The sequence below is a fragment of the Nomascus leucogenys genome, chromosome 10 (genome assembly GCF_006542625.1).
Source record: "Nomascus leucogenys isolate Asia chromosome 10, Asia_NLE_v1, whole genome shotgun sequence".
In the NCBI taxonomy this organism is placed as follows: Eukaryota; Metazoa; Chordata; class Mammalia; order Primates; family Hylobatidae; genus Nomascus; species Nomascus leucogenys.
In genome coordinates, this window is record NC_044390.1 from 74,927,191 (window position 1) to 74,947,538 (window position 20,348).

The following is a 20,348-nucleotide window of genomic DNA, read 5'->3' on the forward strand; positions in this document are numbered from 1 at the left end:
TGGGACTTGGCCAACTATTACTTCACTTTTACGCTCAACAATTCTCTTAGCTAGTGCCATATTCTTTCTACTGGTAAGAAAACTGAGATTGAGACATTAAAAAACTCAATTCAATGTCACATAGCAGAAATAGTGATTTGAATTCTGCCTTGTTCGAAAAAGAAACTCTAGGCACACCATCTAAAGCAAAGTTTGCAATCCTTAGAACACAATGGCAATAACAGTTTGTTTTTTTTAAATCACTCAAGCTTCATCTTTTACAATATTTATTTTTCTCCAAATGGCTTATTATTTCAAACCAGTAGTGTTTTAGGAAGTGCATTTTAACCTACTCAAGTAAATTTTACTAATCATTTTTAGTAGGAGTTAAAGATTCTGATTATCGATGAAGTGAAAAGCACCGTATTTTCCCCATTCAGCAACAGTTTACTAAGATTCTGTATCAGTATATTAATGTCCTAATATTAATGTCCTCCATATATTGAGGGTCACTATGTAAGCTTTGCTACCACTTCATTTAAAATGACTTAAAATCCTCATACCAATACTGCAACGTAAGACAGATGAGGGAACTATGGTTCAAATAGGCCATGTCATATGCCCCAAATCACATAGCTATTAAGTGAAAGATCACAGATCAAACTGCAGAACACTGCCAAAAAGTTTTTTATTGCACCAAACTTTTTTTTAACTACAGACTATTTTTGGCAAGGTGAAGAATCTAGGCATCACCTTTTCTATGTAAACCATCTTGCACTGCCATTACAAATGTCTTTTGAATAAGATAATACTGATTTGAATAAAACAGCACTGAAGGCTGTTATCAAAAAGCATTAGTTCTTATATCAGAATTTACAGACTGCCATACTATAAACATTATAGAACCACTAGGCTAGCCAACAGGTTATCCAAAAGGGGCTCTCTAATGACCTCCAGTCCTTACACTGGGCTTCATAATAATGAATTATTCTCTGCATATGTGAGGGGTTGAAGCAGAGAAGAGGAAACAAATGAGGTTACAATTCCTTAGCAGTGAAATCAAATCTAAATAGGTTTTTAATTCTGAAAAGTGGCAACACCATTTTATCAATCAACCTGAAAATAATAATAGCTAAAATTTATGGCTCCCTTACCATGTGCTATGTATTGGGCTAAGTGATTTATATGTAACTATCTCTCTTAATCCTCTTTTTTGTTTTTGTTTTTGAGACAGGGTCTTGCTCAGTAGCTGCAGGCTGGAGTGCAGTGGCGTGATCATAGCTGACTGTAGCCTCTACCTCCTAGGCTCATGAGATCCTCCCACCTCAGCCCCCCAAGCAGCTGGGACCACAGGCATGTGCCACCATGCCTAGCTAATTTGTTTTTATTTTGCAGAGATGGGGTCTCCCTATGTTGCCCAGGCTGGAGGTAGGTTATTATTTCCCACTTTAAAGATGAGGAAACTTAAGATTCAATGATGCTAAGAAACTTAACCCAGAATCACATAACCAGGAAGGAGAGTTGGGATTTAAATTCAGATCTAATTTAAGAAACCAAAGCTCTTAACTATAGTAAGAAAAAGACAATTACAATAAAAGAACTATATTGCCTTTTACACAGTTGCAATACATTAGGGCCTATCTACTTATATTGTGGCGTATATTTAAAGTTCCACATAGACCTGTTTCTTGCATTATTAGGTTTCACCCTTATCCCTGGCCATGTATCCCATAAAACTAAGCTCTAAGACATCAATAAAATGTAAAAGGCCAACCTAGTACCTTGTATAGAACAGACATTCTGAATTTTTTTTTTTTTTTATCGGTTGGAGCAATGCAAACTCATCACCCTTACCAGAAAGACAGCTAGAAGCACCTGGCAAATGAGGTACACCTTATGAAGAACAGCATGCTAATAAGTTTTTATTATGCAATAAAATAAAGCAGCCCAGGTGTGGTGATTTACACCTGTAATCCCACACTTTGGGAGGCCAAGGCAGAAGGATCGCTTGAGCCCAGGAGTTGGAGACGTCCCTAGGCAATACACTGAGACCCCTGTCTCTATTAAACATTTTTTTTTAACTTAGCCAGGCGTGGTTGTTCGTGCTTGTGGTTCCAGCTACAGGGGAGGCTGAAGTGGGGAGGTCGGGGCTACAGTGAGCTCTGCCTGCACCTCTACACTCCAGCTGGGGTGACAGAGTGAGGCTGTGTCTTAAAAACAAAAATAAGCAAAAAATCCCTGTAGCCTAAAGAAAACATATCTATCTTAATTTTGAAAGTTGCTGGGCTTGAGGTGGTTTAAAACAGACTTTTCCCCAACTCTTTATAGCTACAACCATAATTAAAACACTACAATCACTACAGCCGTTAACAGCCTACTTAACAAATTGGTTACAATATTTTTTTAAAAGTACAACTACAAGTCTGCACCTTCAACTCTCATTCTGAAAATTCCTGAATATTTATTTAATCTCAAGATAAAAATCAGCATGGTGTTTCTAGGTTGACTCCTAGGCCTTCTGAAACCAGTTCAAACCAGAGTTTAATGCGAGAGGCTCAGCAGATTTCTGCTTTGTTGTGAGTCACTAAAACGTGATGACCTCAGCAGCCATAAACCAAAGGTAATGAGTATCCCACAGAGAGAAGGCAGATGAAGGGAATGTACAGTATGATGATCCTCATAAGACTTTCTCATTCTAAAATGCAATTCTATTCTCATTTTCTTTCTCCTATGAGATTCTAAGAAGCAATCCCGGAAGAAGGCAAGAATTAAGATACTAAGCTCTATCTTCCCTACTCATTTAAGGTAAAATAATTTCCTACACAGTTCTACAGTTTGTGTGTGTGTTTCTAACTGACCTATGCAACCATCTGCCAGTTGCTGATTTTACACCTTTTTCTTCGCATAAAATATAAGAAACTAACTGAAATGCAGCCGCTTTGAAAAATGCAGTGGGGCTTCAATCATTTCAATGAATTTGTGCCTTATCTTCCTCATTCTAAACATACGGCCTTTGAAAGGCCTTGAAAAAACAGCCAAATACAACAATTTCTGTGGCCTGCTTCTGTACTTAAAAGTACTTTAAACATCAGCATGAAGCTTGCAAAATTAAGAACTTAATTACCTCACTCTATCGTCCCTGCCATACCAGCAAAACTCAAGGTGAAGCATAGTAAGCTAACAATACACGTTGGAATCCGGAAAAATATATTAAACGCTCAAATAACTGAAAGACACAGGAAAAAGGTGTCAACAAGCCAACAATAAATGTGTGGGTACTGGGAACAACTTTCCACATGTGGAGTAAATTAGCATGCATGAGATTACATTCCACCCAACACTAGTTTCTGGATTTCTTGTTCCCTTTGCAAATCACACCTGTAACCTTCTCAATGGCACCAAAAACAACGGCACTGACCCTGGACACTCACTTGCCAGACAGTTTCCAACGATGTCACCAGTGCTGAAGCCCACCTCCCTACTCACCTGTGATGCATCGGCTTGGGGCCAAATGTCAGAGAAAGGAGCGCTCGGGTGATGGGGAACAGGCATCAGGGTTTGCGTTCCAGGGTCACGTGCTACCGCATCTTGCTCACAACCGCTGCACCGACGCGGCCACTCGTCCCCGGGGTCGCCCGGGGCCGCCCAACTTCTCCCGAGGGCCGGTGGCCGTGCACCCCGCCACGGGTTGGGACATCTCGGGGAACACCTGGGGCCTTCCGTCCAGCAGCTTCGGGAGGGGGCCTGCCCAACCTGGGGGAGTGGGGACAAGAGCGGTTACCAAAACCACAACGAGGTCGCAGCCCCCATCTTCTAACTACCTGTGAGCCCCAGGCGCTGCCGACACCGCCTCCCAAGGGCGGTGGATGAGCCCGCCCGGGGCCCGCAGGCCGGGCCGCCGCGCCGCGCCGCGCGTCGCCCCGTTCCGGCCGGGCCCTCGCGCAGCCCACCTGCCAGCTGCGCTGGGGGCGCACGCGCCTGCCCCACTGCTTTGTTCCTCATCCGGGCAGAGTTCGCCTCGGGTCCCTGCCCGTCCGCTCGGCCCCCTCACCCCGGGGGCCGCTGCCCTAACGTTTCCCGCCCCGCTCGGCCCTTCCCGGCCCGTGGCCTCCTCTGGGCCGCACCCTCCGCGGCGCGTTTCCGGCTCCTCAGCCACTCTCGGCGCCCGCCGCTCCGCCCCCCCGTGCGTGCGCCCTCCCCGCCGCGGCCCGCAGGCGGCGCCCGCGTACCGCCTCGCCCTTCTCCCAGCCCAGGCCCCTCCGCGCGTGCGCACGGCAGAGGCACTGGCCGCGAGACGCTGGGCCGGGAGCTCAGCGTCTCCATCCGGCCGGGTAGAATCGAGCGCCGAGCGATCGACCCATGGTTGCTAGGCGACCAGGGCTGCTGTTCCTGCAGGGAGTGAGTTTTGAATCCCCTAAATCCCGCAGACTCAAGATTTCAGTCTTCATGACATTCCGCTACTAGAGAAGCATGGGTCCACACAAAGCCCCCAAAATTCGAAGTACGAAATTTGGCCCCGAGAGTTGCCTCTGCTGCCCAGGAGGAATTGGGATTCTATCCTGAATATTTTTCGCTGTCTGCTACACCTGAAGGCTGCCCAGTTTCCCTGCTTCCCGTCGTAAATGCTGGGGTTTGGGATTTTAAACAAATTTCCTTCCCCTTTTCTCTGCCCTCAGTTCTCTACTGCGCGCCATGCACTGTGCCTAACGCTAGGAGTACCGAGATGGCTTTAAAGGAAGATGGTCCCAAGCTCCTGAGCGGTGGACGTTGAAACTACAGCACACTGCCTGGTGGCTGGCTCCCTTACACCAGCAGAACAGCAGACCCAGGAATTCTTCCTCTCATTCACAAAGCGCTGTTGAATTACATCTCAAACCTAGGGATACAGAGCCAGGCACAAGCCCTGACCTTCACCTGCCTGCAGTCTAGTGGGAACTGATGAATTTTGAAAATTCAATCTAATGTGAAAGGGTAGAGGCACATGCAACATTTTGGACGAGAGCTGGGAGGGGTGTCAACCCCCATAATGTTTCCCTTCCTTTACTTCTCATGGGGAGAAAGCACATTCCAGATGAGGGAACTTCACTGAACATTGGCAGGCAGGTCACATTGGTTTTGCTCTCTGTTGACAACAAATAGAAATCTAAATCAAGAAGGTCATCATCTCAACTGAGAGACAGTATTCCCTGAAATGCCACTTCAAATCTGGAGCCTAGAGAATGATGATGTATCTTATTATCAGCTGAATGCTTTCACTAGGTTTGGGTTTGGATGTCTATTCTTTTGGAACAATTTTATTAAGTTGAGAGGTGAACATAAAAATCAGGTCACATAAATGTAAGAGCTAAAACCATAATACTTACAGAAGAAAATAAAGGCAAAAATCTTTGTGACCTTGATAGGACAAAAAAAGTCACAAACTATTAAAAAATTGGAGCAAGTGCAGTGGCTTTCGGCTCAGCGCTTTGGGAAGCTGAGGTAGGAGGATGGCTTGAGCCCAGGAGTTTGAGACCATCCTGGGCAAGAAAGTGAGACCCTGTATGTACAAAAAATAAAAAAAAAATTAGCTGGGCATGGTGGTATGCAGGTGTAGCCCCAGCTACTTGGGAGGCTGAGACAGGAGGATAGCTTGTGCCCAGGAGTATGAGGTTGCAATGAGCTAAGATTGTGCCACTGCACTCCAGCTCAGGTGACAGAGAGAGACCCTATCTCAAAAAAAAAATGACAAATCGAACTTCATCAAAATTAAAATGGTTGATCTTGAAAAGATACTGTCAACAAAATGAGTCAAGCGAGAGACTGGGAGAAAATATTTTCAAAACAAATATCTGACAAAGGATTTGTATCTTGACTATATAAAGAACCCTTTAAATGCAATAATAAGAAGACAATTAAATTTAAAAACTTAGGCAAAAATTTCAACAGCCATCTCACCAAAGAAGCTATATGGATGGCGATTAAGCACACAATAAGATGTGCAGCATCATTAGGTATCAAAGAAATGCAAATCAAAGCACAATGAAGTGATATTACACACTTACTAGAATGGCTAAAATTAAAAAGACCAACTATAACAAGTGTTGGCCCAGATATGGAGCAACTGGAACCCTCACATTTTGTTGGTGGGAATGCAAAAAAAAAATGCCACAGCCATTTTAGAATTTCTTTCTTTTTTCTTTCTCTTTTTTGTTTTTAGACAGAGTCTCACTGTCACCCAGGCTGGATGCTGTGCTGTGATCTCAGCTCACTGCAGCCTCTGCCTGCTGGGTTCAAGTGATTCTCCTGCCTCAGCTTCCCCAGTAGCTGGAATTCCAGGTGCTCACCAGCACGCCTGGTGAATTTTTGTATTTTTAGTAAAGATGGGGTTTCGCCATGTTGGCCAAGCTGGTTGCGAACTCCTGACCTCAAGTGATCCACTCGCCTTAGCCTCCCAAAGTGCTGGGATTACAGGCATGAGCCACCATGCCTGGCCGGCAATTTCTTATACCTCTTACACCAAAGAATTCTCCACACTCCTTAGGTATTTACCAAAGAAAAATAAAAACATATGTACAAAGACTTGTACGCCAATCTCCATAGCTGCTTTATCTGTCATAGGCCAGAATAGGAAATGACCCAAATGTCCATCAACTGACAAATGAATAATGATAGTGTACAGTATCTATACAGTGGAATTCTCAGAAATAAAAAGGAACAAGCTGTTGATACATGGATGGATCTCAAAGCCATATTATGCTAAGTGAAAGAAACCAGACGCAATAGACTATATATTATAAGTCCAGGTATAAGAAATTCTAGAAAAGGCAAAACTATAGTAATAGAAAGCAGAGAAGTGATTGTCAGAAGTTGGGAATGGATTGGGGGATGAGATTGCCTACAGCGGGGGCATAAGAGAACTTTTAGGAGTGATGAAAATGGTCTTGATTGTGGTGGAGGTTACACAACTGTATACATCTGTCCAAATTAATCAAATAGTAAACTTGACATTGGTGAATTTTGTTGTATATAAAAATACCTCAAAAATTCAATTAAAAAATTATGTCAAGATTAACAAAAATTGAAGTGTTCTGACTCTACTCCCCAGACTAGGCCCACTGTATGCTCTCTTATAGTACCTATCTTTATTGTAATTAATTGTTTAGTTTTCTATTTTGCCAGATAGATTTTAAATTTTGGGGAGAAGATTCATGTCTATCTTATTTAATGCTATATAACATAGCACTATCCCTGGCATATATTACATATTCAATGAATTTCTGATGCCTGAGGGAAAGTCGAACAGGCATAATTTGAAGCCACACATATTGACTCATATATCTATTTACTTGGAGATATACAGCAAATGGTTGCTCAAAGATTGCCTTAACTGCTGATTTAGGGTGACTTACCCCTTTAAGGAGACTCCACGGTGCTGTTAAGACAATAAAGACAATGGAAAGGCCAGACACAGTGGCTCACACCAGTAATCCTAGCACTTTGGGAAGCCAAGGCTGGTGGATTGCTTGAGCCCAGGAGTTCAAGATCAGCCTGAGCAACATGGTGAAACTTGTCTTTACAAAAATCAGCCTGGTGTGATGGTACATGCCTGTGGTCCCAGCTACTTGGGAGGCTGAGGTAGGAGGATCCTTTGAGCCTGGGAGGTTGATGCTGCAGTGAGCTGTGATCAGGCCACAGCCACTGCACTCTGGTCTGGGCGACAGGGCAAGACACTGCCTCAAACAACAACAACAAAAATGGGAGAAACTGGCCAATCACACAAGTAGAAATGAAGAGTGTTGGCGTGGCAGAACAATGAGGATACGTTCTGAGGAATGCAACCTTAGGCAATTCTGTGGTTGTGCAAACATCATAGAGTGCCCTTACACATACCTAGATGGTCTAGCCTACTACACCCCTATGCTAGATGGTATGGCCTATAGCTCCTAGGCTACAAACCTGCGCAGCATGTTACTGTACTGAATACTCCAGACAATTGTAACATCGTGACATTTGTGTATCTAAACATATCTAAACATAGAAAAAGTACAGTAAAAATACGGATGAAAGATTAAAAAATGGTATGCCTGTATGGGGCAGCTTCATTATAATCTTATGGGACCTCTCTTGTATATCCAATCTGTCGTTGACCAAAACATCATTGTATGGCACAGGACTGTATTAGTATGACTGTGAAATAATGATGGGGAGTATAGTCAAGGGTAGACCTTAAAGATAATATCAATGAAGACAACCAGGTAACAACCACTAAGATTTTTCCTGGACATCAGGGATAGACACAGAGAGCAAATTACCTTTAAACATTATTTCCTAGCACTAAAGACAAGAACAGTAATGGGTAAACTTTGCCCCAGATTTAGCTGATCAGGATATCTTACTTTTAACTGACCCTAATTAAGGTTTCAAATCTTGCTTCCTATTCCTTATGGTAAGGAGGATCTGGAAATAAAGACCTTTTATGTAGGTAAACCTGTTCTTTGGCATTCTTGGGATTCCTGCCCATAAGTTTGATACAATTATAATGTATCATGTGAGGACTGACCTCCTTCTTTATTTAATATTTGCAGAGAGGCATAGAGTTTATTCTACAAATGTTTGTTGAGTGTCGACTATGTGCCAGGCACTGCTCTAGGAACTGGGGGTATATAGTAAACAAAAAAGGCAAAAAATACCAGTTCCTCTGGAGCTTACATTATAATGGAAGAAGATAGATAATAAAGAAATAAATAATTAAAATACACAGCATTCCAGATAGCAATAAATAACATAAAAAAAGAATGGCTGGGAAAATGGACAGAAAATGCCTGGGGATGGGCCTGCGATTTTAATAGGGTAGACAGAGGACTCATCACTCAAAAGGTGACATTTGAACCAAAGGAGAGGAGAGAGTGATCCATGCAGACATCTAGAGGAAGAATGTCTCAATCAGAAAGAAGGTTAAGAGCAAAGGCCATGAGGCAGGAGATTGCCTGGCGGATTTGAGAAATTGCAAGGACACCAGTGACTCTAGAACTGTATTACCTAGTGTGGTAGCTGCTACCCACCTGTGGCTATGGAGCCCCTGACATGGGCCTAGTTTACATTGTGCAATTATTTTAGAGTGGGGAGTAAAATAGAGAGATTTTGTCAATAGCCCCAATTCTTTACTCCTCTCGGTAGCCAGCCTTTTTTCTCTTGGGAAGAAGTGGAGTCTATTTTTTGCCCCTTGATTCTGAGTTTGCCACGTGGGACATATGCTTGCACTGAGCCGAGGTCAGGCCAAATCACTGATCCTCAGGCTCAAGAGCTAAACAAGTGCTTAGCATTTTATTGATGTCCATTCTGAGGAGGCTGCCCCCCTTATCTTGGCTACCTCTGAGTCTCTGCTCTGATCTTAGGAAACTGATACATGGGTATAGGGGATTAAGCACTAGTACTTAGAACAATATTTCTCTTAGATTAATGTCCCAAGTACTTGTTCAGCTCCTCTAAAAGCTGTAGAATTACTTGTTTTCTAAATGCAGTGTATGTGGCAGTAGAACTGGGGTGATCTTGTGTGTTCTGTTAACTCTTAGGAATTTTTTTTTTTTTTTTTGAGACAGAGTCTTGCTCTGTCACCCAGGCTGGAGTACAGATGGTATGATCTTGGCTCACTGCAACCTCTGCCTCCTAGGCTCAAGCAGTCTTCCCACCTCAGCCTCCCGAGTAGCTGGGATTACAGGCACACACCACCACAGCCAGCTAATTTTTGTATGTTTTGTAGAGATGGGGTTTTACCATGTTGCCCAGGCTGGTCTTGAGTGATCCTTTTGCCTTGGCCTCCCAAAGTGCTGGGATTACAGGCATGAACCACCATACCCGGCCAAGTCTTGGGACTTTAAAGGGTAAACACATATGGTTTCAAACTAATTCAGTTTCTCAGATCTGAAGGAACTGTACTAATTTCTGTGAGGGTCATGCAGAATGAATGAATCTACACTCTACTCAGTCTTTTGAACAACACCCCTCTAACTAGACTGAGCAGAATAAGAAATAAAGAGTGAGCAGAAAAAAACACAACATCATCAACACCACAACACAGAGGACTTCTGTGACCAAATGTGGGGTGGTTTTCCCCACACACCAAGCAAGCAATCAATTCTGCAACACACACCAACTGGGCACCCTCCAATTTAATTTCAACACTATCTACCTGGAGATAGCGTCAGATCCCACAGGTTGAGGGCTCAGTCCCATCAGACTTCCCCCCGACCCTTCCTCATCAGACACCAGTCACAAGTCCAGGCTTCTGGAACTTCTGACCAACCGGCTTCAAATTGGGGTTTCCATGGCCCCCTATTTGGGTCCCATTAATTTGCTAGAGTGGCTTACATAACTCAAGGAGACACTTAACTTACATTTACTGGTTTATTACAAAGGATATTACAAAGGATACAGATGAAGAGATGCACAGAGCATGGCACAGGGAAGGGGTGCAGAGCTTCCATGCCCTCCCTAGCATGCCACCCTCCAGGAACCCCTAGGGGTTCAGCTATCCAGAAGCTCTCCAAACCCTGTCCTCTTGGGCCTTTAACGGAGACATTATTGGATAGGCATGACTGACTACCATGTAGAAATGTAATTGGCCGGAAAAGTGTGTGATCGAATACTAATAAACTGAGTGCAGAAACCCAGCAAGGCCTGTCTGTTCACATTCTTCCTAGTCTCTTCCATGCAGCACTCCTTCCTCCAGTGGATAGGGCAGGACTCCTGAATTGAGGGTCTCATGACCCACAATTATAAAGGTGGTGGAAGATAAGAGTTGTGCTGTGGGCTGGTGAAAGAAGGGCAGGGGAAGTTCAGAGAGAGAGAGAGAGAGAGATTCTGTTTTCTGAGGCCTGCTTCTGAGTGCCCCAACATTATAACAAAAGATTGTAACCAGAGCTAAGGGAGTTATAAGCCAGGAACTGTGGACAAAACCCAATATATCATAATATCACAAAGGGGAAATGATTCGTAGGAGTTTAGCCAAAGAAGTTTTAATATTGATATCTCTGAATTTCAACCTAAAAAGATAAGGTTATTTAAGCTTTGGGTTTTAATTTATGCCTAGCGATTTGGTAATGAGGATTTTTTTTTTTTAATTCGGAGGATTATTCTGTGGGTAATTTATTTGACTGCATAACCTCAGGCCAGCTATACTGGAATGGACTTCATTAGAAATAGCAAATAAAATCAGGAATGAGTTTTTGGCATGGGGTCCACCATATTTTGGGGTTAATTTAACTGATGTACTGTCTGATTCATTTTAGAAGTTTAAGGGACAAAAACTAAACTGCCTATCTGTGAGTCTAAGATAATAAACAAAGGAGCAGTAGTTGCCACTGAAGGAAGCTGGAAATTCAAGAGAGAAAGACAAGATCGTTGTCTTTGTTAATGGCCTCCTAAAATGCCAACAGCAATGATAAAAGAAAAGAAAAAGTAACTGAAAATTTACCTCCAAAGAAGGTCCATAGCCGGGCACAGTGGCTCACGCCTGTCATCCCAACACTTGGGAGGCTGTGGCAGGTGGATTACCTGAGCTCAGGAGCTCGAGACTAACCTGAGCAACACGTTGAAACCTCATCTCTACAAAAAATATAAAAATTAGTCGGGTGTGGTGGTACATGGCTGTGGTCCCAGCTACTCGGGAGGCTGATCGATTGAGCCCAGGAGGCTGGGGCTTCGGTGAGCCAGGATTGTGCCACTGCACTCCAGCCTGGGCGACACAGCAAGACTCTGTCTCAAAACAACAACAAAAAGTCCATATGCCATATGTTTTTTGTTTTAGCAACTCTCCAAGGAACAGATAATTTTCATCTTTTACAAATGGTTCCAACACCTAGAAACAGATGGAAAACCATTAGAACTAATAAGAGAGCTTAGTGAAATGACTAGATTGAAGATTAACATGAAATAAATCAGTAGCTTTGAATAACAGAAAAAAAATCTTATTCACTATAGCAACAAAACCTATAGAACACCTTGAAATAAGCATAATATGTTCAAGACCTACATGGAAAAATCTTTTTTAAGAGTTTGAAATAATGTTGATACCAAAAAAGGAGAGCACAAGAAAATAAAACTATGAGCCAATATAACTTTGGACTATAAGAAAAAAATTTCTAAATAAAATATTAACAAATTGAATCCAGCAGTGTATAAAAGAATTATGACTTCATAGGATTTTATTCTAAGAATGCAAGGTGGCTCAATGTTAGAAAATCTATTATAGCAATTCACTACAATAACAAATAAAAAAAATACATGATTATAGATGTTAAAAAGCATTTGATAAAATTTAATAGCTCTTCCTGAAAATAACAAACAAATTTCCTTAGCTTGGTAAAGAATATCTACTAGATAGGGAAACATTAGAAGCTTTCTTATTAAAATACCAGGATGGGCTGGGTGTGATGGCTCACACCTGTAATCCCAGCACTTTGGGAGACCCAGGCGGGTGGATCATGAGGTCAAGAGATCAGAGATCGAGACCTTCCTGGCCAACATGCTGAAACCCTGTCTCTACTAAAAATACAAAAAATTAACTGGGCATGGTGGTGCACACCTGTAGTACCAGCTACTCAGGAGGCTGAGCTGGGAGGATGGCTCGAGCCTGGGAGGCGGAGGGTGCAGTGAGCCGAGATTCTGTCAGTGCATTCCAGCCTGGGTGTCAGAGTGAGACCCCATCTCTCAAAAAAAAAAAAAACCATCATGAATGGGTGTTATTTCACAAGTGTATACATGTATTCAAAGCTTTCAAAGCTCATTAAGTTGTATATTTAACATCTGTGCATTTAATTGTATGTAGATCTTATCATGATTAAAAATCATTAGAACTAATAAGAGAGCTTAGTGAAATGACTAGATTAAAGATTAACATGAAATAAATCAGTAGCTTTGAATAACAGAAAAAAAATCTTATTTGCTATAACAACAAAACCTATAGAACATCTTGAAATAAGCATAATATCTTCAAGACCTACATGGAAAAATCTTTGAAATTAATTAATTAATTTTTATTTTTTGAGATGGAGTCTTGCTCTGTCACCAGGCTGGAGTGCAGCGGCACAATCTTGGCTCACTGCAACCTCCGCCTCCTGGGTTGAAGTCATTCTCCTGCCTCAGCCTCCCGAGTAGCTGGGACTACAGGCGCGCGCCACCATGGCCAGCTAATTTTTGTATTTTTAGTAGAGATGGGCTTTTACCATGTTGGCCAGGATGGTCTCAATCTCTTGACCTAGTGATCTGCCTGCCTTAGCCTCCCAAAGTGCTGGGATTACAGGCGTGAGCCATGGCACCTGGCCAGAATTTACTAAAGAACAAAAAAGAAGACCTGAAGAAGTGAGTTCTGTTATGTGCATATATGGAGATATGCAATTTTTTTTTTAAAAAGGTAATTCTCTCCAAATTAATCTTTTTAATGGAGACAGGGTCTTGCTCTGTTGCCCAGGCTGGAGTGCTGTGGCATGATCACAGTTCACTGCAGCCTCGCTCTCCTGGGCTCAATCAATCCACCCGCCTTAGCCTCCTGAGTAGTTGCGACCTCAGGTGCATGCCACCATGCCTGACTACTTTTTGTATTTTTTTGTATTAATGGGGTCTCCCCATGTTGCTCAGGCTGGTCTCAAACTCCTGGGCTCAAGTGATCTGCCTGTCTAAGCTTCCCAAAGTGTTGGAATTACAGGTGTGGGCCACTGCGCCTGGCCCAATTTCTTTCTATTTAACACAGCCTCAATTAGAATCTCAAGTGGTGGTTTCTTCCTCATGGATATTAAAAGTGCACGTTGTGTTCTTTGGTCTTCTTTTCCAAATTTGGGCAATTCTTGCCCAAAAGTTCTTCCAGATTAATTTTAGAGTCAGCCATTCATTCTCCAAGCCTTGAGTTTGGTGCCTCTTCATAATTCACATCAAGGTGTTATACAGACAAGGGGAGGCCTTGTAAAACTCGCGGTAGGGGAAAGTAGCCTTAAACAAGGGAGAAAAGACAAAAGCCAGAAGGAAAGGATTAAAATATACCTGCCCATCTGCCCCCTTTCATGAGCAGACCCAAATAGGACTACACAAACCCAGCCCCAGTTGCTCTTGGCAGATTACCATATATGTTACATGATCTAGCCAGCCTTAGGACAGCTTTAGGTTGGAGAGAATGTTTATCTGGGTCAAAACTGACTGGAGAGTAATCAGGAGTCAAAACTTCTTCTTTTGATCTCTTATGTAAAGAAGGTAACCCCCACCCCATACCCTGCACATCATGTGAGTAAAACAGTCCTATTCCTACTGGAAAAGCCACTTATTTTCAATGCTTTTGTTCTTTAGGAAAGGCTGTCAGCATTCTTTGTGACCATGCAGTTAGGTCATTATATTACTTGGATCCTATAAAAAGACCATTGTAGGATCAGGATTTGACCAGTTTTTTGTTGTTTTTTTTTTTTTTTTTTGACAGAGTTTCGCTCTTGTTCCCCAGGCTGGAGTGCAATGGCGCAATCTCAGCTCACCACAAACTCCACCTCCTGGGTTCAAGTGATTCTCCTCCTGCCTCAGCCTCCTGAGTAGCTGGGATTATAGGCATGCACCACCACGCCCAGCTAATTTTGTATTTTTAGTAGAAACGGGGTTTCTCCATGTTGGTCAGGCTGGTCTTGAACTCCTGACCTCAGGTGATCCGCCTGCCCTGGCCTCCCAAAGCGCTAGGATTACAGGCATGAGCCACCGCGCCTGGCCTTGACCAATTTTGATTGTGGTATTAGGGGAGAGGGAGAGAGAGAGAGAGAGAGAAAGTCTTATAGATACTTCTTCCTCAGAGACAGAATTTACAGGGAGCCAGAAAACCTGGTCCGAGAGTTCTAATTTCTAATGATAAATCTGTTGGTTTGGGCCAGATCAGGGGGTGTCATTTGAACTTTCTACACATTTTCTCTTACTAAGTTTCACTGAGTTATAAAAATAAGAAAGTAATAGTGTTGGTATTAACAAGTTAAACAGTGGAAAGATTTATAAAGAAAAATGAACATCCCCCCCTTCCTCCCCAATGCCACCCTTTCTTTTCAGGCAACCAATGCAAAAAGCTATTTAGTGTGTGTCTTTCTATTTCATTCTCCATGCTCACAGAAACACATATAAAGGACATTCACATCATGTAGAATTGTTTTTATGTTCCCGCTGCATATGTTACTCTGCAATTTGCTTTTTTCACTTATGACATTGTGGATATGTCTGCAAGTTCTTACATACAGATTTTACTCATTATTTTTAATAATGGCACAATATTCTAAGATTTTTAACTCTTTTCCTACTGATGGAGATTCAGGCTGTTCAGCCTGTTCCCTTTTTCTTCTTCTTTTCTTATTTATTTATTTTTTGAGACCGAGTCTCGCTCTGTCGCCCAGGCTATCTCAGCTCACTTCAACCTCTGCCTGCCAGGTTGAAGCAATTCTCCTGCCTCAGCCTCCCAAGTAGCTGGGACTACAGGCAAGTGCCACCAGGCCCAGCTAATTTTTTTGATTTTTAGTAGAGATGGGGTTTCACCATGCTGGTCAGGCGGGTCTTGAACTCCTGGCCTCGTGATCCTCCCACCTTGGCTTCCCAAAGTGCTGAGATTACAGGCATGAGCTACTGCACCCGGCCTCGCCTTTTTTTTTTTTTTTTTTTTTTTTTGAGATTGGGTCTTGCTCTGTCATCCAGGCTGGAGTGCAGTGGTGTGATCTTGGCTCACTACAACCTCCGCCTCCAGGATTCAAGTGAGTCTCCTGTCTCAGCCTCCCAAGTAGCTGGGATTACAGGCACCTGCTACAACCCCGACTAATTTTTTGTATTTTTAGTAGAGACAAGGTTTTGCCATGTTGGCTAAGCTGGTCTTGAACTCCTGACCTCAAGTGATCCGCCCACTTTGGCCTCCCAAAGTGCTGGGATTACAGGCATGAGCCACCTCGCCTGGACTCTTCGTTTTTCAAATCGCTACAAATGTTGCAATAAACATTATTGTACACATAAATAGGTATTGCTACATTTATTTTGGTAGGACAAAACGGGACAGCTATCTGAATCAAAGGATGTGATGTGCACTATTAATTTTAACAATTTCTTTAGCTGGGACGTGGAGGCACAAGCCTGCAGTCCCAGCTACTCAGGAGGCTGAGATAGGAGGATCCCTTGAGCCTGGGAGGCAGAGGTTGCAGTGAGCCGAGATCGCATCACTGCACCCCAGCCTGGGTGACAGAGTGAGACCTATCTTAAAATAATAATAATAATAATAATAATAATAAAATTTTAATAGTTTCTTGAAGCAATCTGTGCTCCCACCCTTTCCTCAAATCCTTGCCTGCCCTGAATCTTAGCAATCTTTTAAATTTTTGCCAATCTGAGAAGGAGAAATGGCATCTCAACTGTTCTTCCTTTTGCTCTCTTCCAATCTAGTCCCCAATCTGCAGATACAGTTATCTTTTTTTTTTTTTTTTTTTTGAGATGGAGTCTCGCTCTGTCGCCCAGGCTGGAGTGCAGTGGTGTGATCTCGGCTCACTGTAAGTTCCACCTCCTGGGTTCACGCCATTCTCTTGCCTCAGCCTCCCGAGTAGCTGGGACTACAGGTGCCTGCCACCACACCTGGCTAATTTTTTTGTATTTTTAGTAGAGACAGGGTTTCACCGTGTTAGCCAGGATGGTCTTGATCTCCTGACCTCGTGATCCGCCTGCCTTGGCCTCCCAAAGTGCTGGGATTACAGGCGTGAGCCACTGTGCCCAGCCCAGTTATCTTTTTTGAAACACAAATCTTCAAATATCACCTCCCTGCTTAAAATATTTCATTATCTTCCTGTCACTCTTAAAAGTTAAAATCTTCGACATGGCCAAAAGCACCTTGTGGTATAACAGCTTACCTGCCTGAGTGGTGGACTTTTCTCCTAACAGAAAGGGCTTTCTCAATTCTACTGAGAAATTGTGATGATATATTAGGCTGTTTGCCAGTACAAACCTCATCGGGAGCTACAACTTTTAATTTTTCTTTCTTCTTTTTAAAAGATGGGGGTCTTGCTATATTGGCCAGGTTGATCTTGAACTCTCGGCCTCAAGCAATCCACTCGCCTTGGCCTCCCAAAGTGCTGGGATTACAACCTTGAGCCACTGCACCCAGCCAAGCTACACCTTTAAAAATGTGACTAACTTATACCCGAAAGGAATAATTATTTCTATTTTATTTGCCTTGCTTTTTGAGTTGCTTCGGGCAGATCATTTAGAACAAACAGGGAAGCACAGGACTTGCCAAACTAAAAAGAAAAACATGTTAGGGCAGCACCTTGTCTGCTGAGGAATAGGCAGAAGGTCTCATCATAAATGTAGGGGGTTTTTGCTTCTCTTGTTTTTAAGTCGGACCTTTAAAGTAGAAGACGCCTTTAATGTACTGGTTTGCAGAAGAGGAAATCTGATTTTCAGTGTGATAACATATTCTTTGACATTAACCAGTACGGTTGGATTTTTAATGACACTTTCATCTTCAAAGGATTTACCATCACGGATGGATTAATTACTCATTTTGGAGGGGTTGTGTGTTAAAAAGACAAGTCTTCAAAGTCATCATCCTTTCTCCTTGGAACTGGGAGTCTCCACCTTTCAAATGTTGCTTTCCTGCCCCCAAGAAAGCAAATAAATGGCATTTTTTAAAGAAGAAGAATCCAATGGAAAAACATTCTTTGCACTACGGAAAGATGATGTCCTTATATCCTGGGTGAGATTAGAAGAGGAGGGTGGGAAGCAGTATTTAAGCTGTGTTTACAGTAAGCACTGTGAGAAATAACCGGCTAAGCGCGTTTGTTATTGTTCAGTCTTTTGATGTGCTCTTAAAAAGTCGCATATCCATAAAACATCCTAAACAACCATAAAACAACGTAAGTTGGAACATAATATGCAGGCCATTATATTCTTTGCTACAGTCTGTATTTTTCCTGTACCCTTCAAATATGCCTCATTGAGTTTTTAAAAGATTCGGTTTGGAAGAAGAAAAACCTCAAGCCTTGCCCCAGGTCTTCCTTGACTTAACACATTTTATAACCGCAAGGGAGCAGTTTTTCCTTTGATGAGGCTCAGACCCCAGAAATGAAAGAGCAAGTTTAAGTTTGCAAACACTCTAAAAGCTCCTTCCATTAGACCTGGTCGCGGGAAACCACAAAGGACAGTCAAGTGATTTTCAAGGAGAAAGCCTCTGGTCCACTTTCCCTCCGCCGCCAGGAGATCTACTGGTTCCTGGGAGGAGCTCTTCTCAAATCCTGAAGATTGCTAGGCTCTTGGCGAACGACTCATCTCTTGAAGACCTAGAGTGGTGGATTACAGGCATTGAAAAGCTTTTGGTGGCTTTGGAAGATGACTCTGGTGTGAGCTCACCTTTCCAGGCTGGGGGACCAGGCAGAGGAACCCCCTTTGTTATCTTTTGAAAGAAGATCAGCGGGGAAGACGGGGTTTGAAGTGTGGATTAGGAGGTCCTACGTCTTTGCCTACCACCTCTGCCTAAATCTTCATAAAAAGATCGAGGAGTGCAATGAACTTCAGGAATCATGCACCGTTTCCTTGAAGCCTGTCCAGGAACTTAACTTCCGGACCCAGAAACTTCTCCAAAGACAGACCCACTGGGCCAAGCAGTCTGCACCAGCACCTCTGCTTCTAGGATTCTGTTTCGTCGTCTTCTACTGAGAGATTGACCTGTTGAGTGATTTGTGTGCTTTCCAGTAAATGATGGAGACGCGTAAACCGGCGGAACTGCTGGCCTTGCCATACTCGCTGCGCACTGCGCCCCTGGGCGTGCCGAGGACCCTGCACGGACTCCCGCGGAGGGACCCCCTCAGGGTCGCCCTGCGTCTGGACGCCGCGTGCTGGGAGTGGGCACGCAGCGGCTGCGCACGGAGACGGCAGTACCTGCCCCTGCCGCTGGACGGCGCCTTCGAGCCCGCCTTCCTCCGCAAGCGCAACGAGCGCGAGCGGCAGCGGGTGCGCTGCGTGAACGAGGGCTATGCGCGCCTCCGAGACCACCTGCCCCGGGACCTGGCAGACAAGCGCCTCAGCAAAGTGGAGACGCTCCGCGCTGCCATCGGCTACATCAAGCACCTGCAGGAGCTGTTGGAGCGCCAGGCCCGGGGGCCCGAGGGCGCGGCCGGCGCCGTCCCCCAGCGCAGGGCGGAATGCAACAGCGACGGGGAGTCCAAGGCCTCTTCGGCGCCTTCGCCCAGCAGCGAGCCCGAGGAGGTGGGCAGCTAGCGAGCGCCCGGACCGGCCAGGACCCCGCGCCCGCCGCACAGCGCGCAGCCGGGCGCTCAGCCTAAGGTCTCTTCGAAGGTGGTTTGCATTGTTAATCTGGTATCTTCTCCAGGACTAAATCTTAAGAAAAAGAAATGGGTGCTGGGGTTTGGAGGATGGGGGAGTTGTTTTGACATTTGGGAATTTCTCCCCTGCCCTTATTGGTTACGTGCCTGCAACTTATAGGTGCTTATTAAGGAGACTCTTTTCCTATACTTCTAAAATGCAAACTGTTCCAGATTCTGAGCGCCTCATTGTAAATACGATTATTCTAAAAACTCAAAGGGCAAGAACAACTGGAATTTCCCACCTTCCGTGGTGTGGGTAAATGGTGTACATAAATATTAAGCCTTAACCAAAGAGGAACTTTACTGCCACCAAAACAGAAACAACCCCAAACAGCCAAAAGCAGTCCTTAAAAATGAGAGGAACATTTTCTTGCATTCCTTCCTTTGGGAATCGTATTCGAAATGTAATTGAAAGTAATTGTTGACCTCTTGCTTTGGGTGAAGGAGACTGTAAGCTGATACTTGAGAACGAATTTGCCAGCATGTGCTGTTGACTGTGTGAATGATGGTGCCGGGGAATCCATGACTTGGTACATACTGTTTCATCTAGTGGCCAAGTGGAAGCTTTGTAGCATTGAGCAGATAGTAAAATATCTTAGAATTAATAATCTCTTTGGAAGAGAGCCCAGATTTGTATGAAAACTTGTTTTTTCTCTCAATTGTTTTGTCCACTGTTTTCTTCATTTTCCTTTTCTCTGCATACCACCTCCCGCCCCGCCAACCTGTAGCTCTCCATCTAAGTTTTGGATAAACTGAAGTGGCACTGTGACTTTAAAAATAAAAAAGAAATCTACCTGGAAGTCCTTTTTGCGGGTTGAGCCAGATGGGGGAAAGATATGGGACAAGAGGGATGGATCGAAGTTGGTACATTCTCAAATATTTTTATCACCATGAGGGCTTCCAGATACAGTATATGGAAGTGATGTAGTGACTTTGGCCATGTTAAAAGCCTTTTTTAAAATATTGAATTTGGGTCTTTTCTGAGGAACAATTTTGAGTTCAGTAGATAAGTTAAATGCTTGCTGATGT

At 43.6% G+C, this 20,348-nt stretch overlaps 2 protein-coding genes across 3 annotated transcripts in view; one reads left to right on the top strand and one right to left on the bottom strand.

Moving 5' to 3' along the window:
- The window catches only part of PRDM4 (PR/SET domain 4), a 28,346-nt gene extending 24,128 nt beyond the window's left edge, over positions 1 to 4,218 (bottom strand). Inside the window, exons 1-2 of one of the 2 annotated variants that reach the window (XM_030821316.1) lie at positions 4,104 to 4,218; positions 3,466 to 3,732 (exon numbers count right to left, since the gene is read on the bottom strand). In XM_030821316.1, coding sequence (XP_030677176.1) covers positions 3,466 to 3,476 — 11 coding nt within the window. In that variant the 5' untranslated portion in view covers positions 3,477 to 3,732; positions 4,104 to 4,218. Of the gene's footprint in view, positions 1 to 3,465; positions 3,733 to 3,929 lie in introns of both variants that reach the window. The other variant, XM_030821315.1, reaches the window with a different exon arrangement.
- A 13,641-nt stretch (positions 4,219 to 17,859) lies between these two features.
- ASCL4 (achaete-scute family bHLH transcription factor 4) lies at positions 17,860 to 20,112 on the top strand. The gene has a single exon (XM_030821936.1). It carries the CDS (start codon positions 18,691 to 18,693, stop codon positions 19,210 to 19,212), a length of 522 nt encoding a protein of 173 aa, XP_030677796.1. The 5' UTR covers positions 17,860 to 18,690; the 3' UTR covers positions 19,213 to 20,112.
- The last annotated feature ends 236 nt before the right edge of the window (positions 20,113 to 20,348 follow it).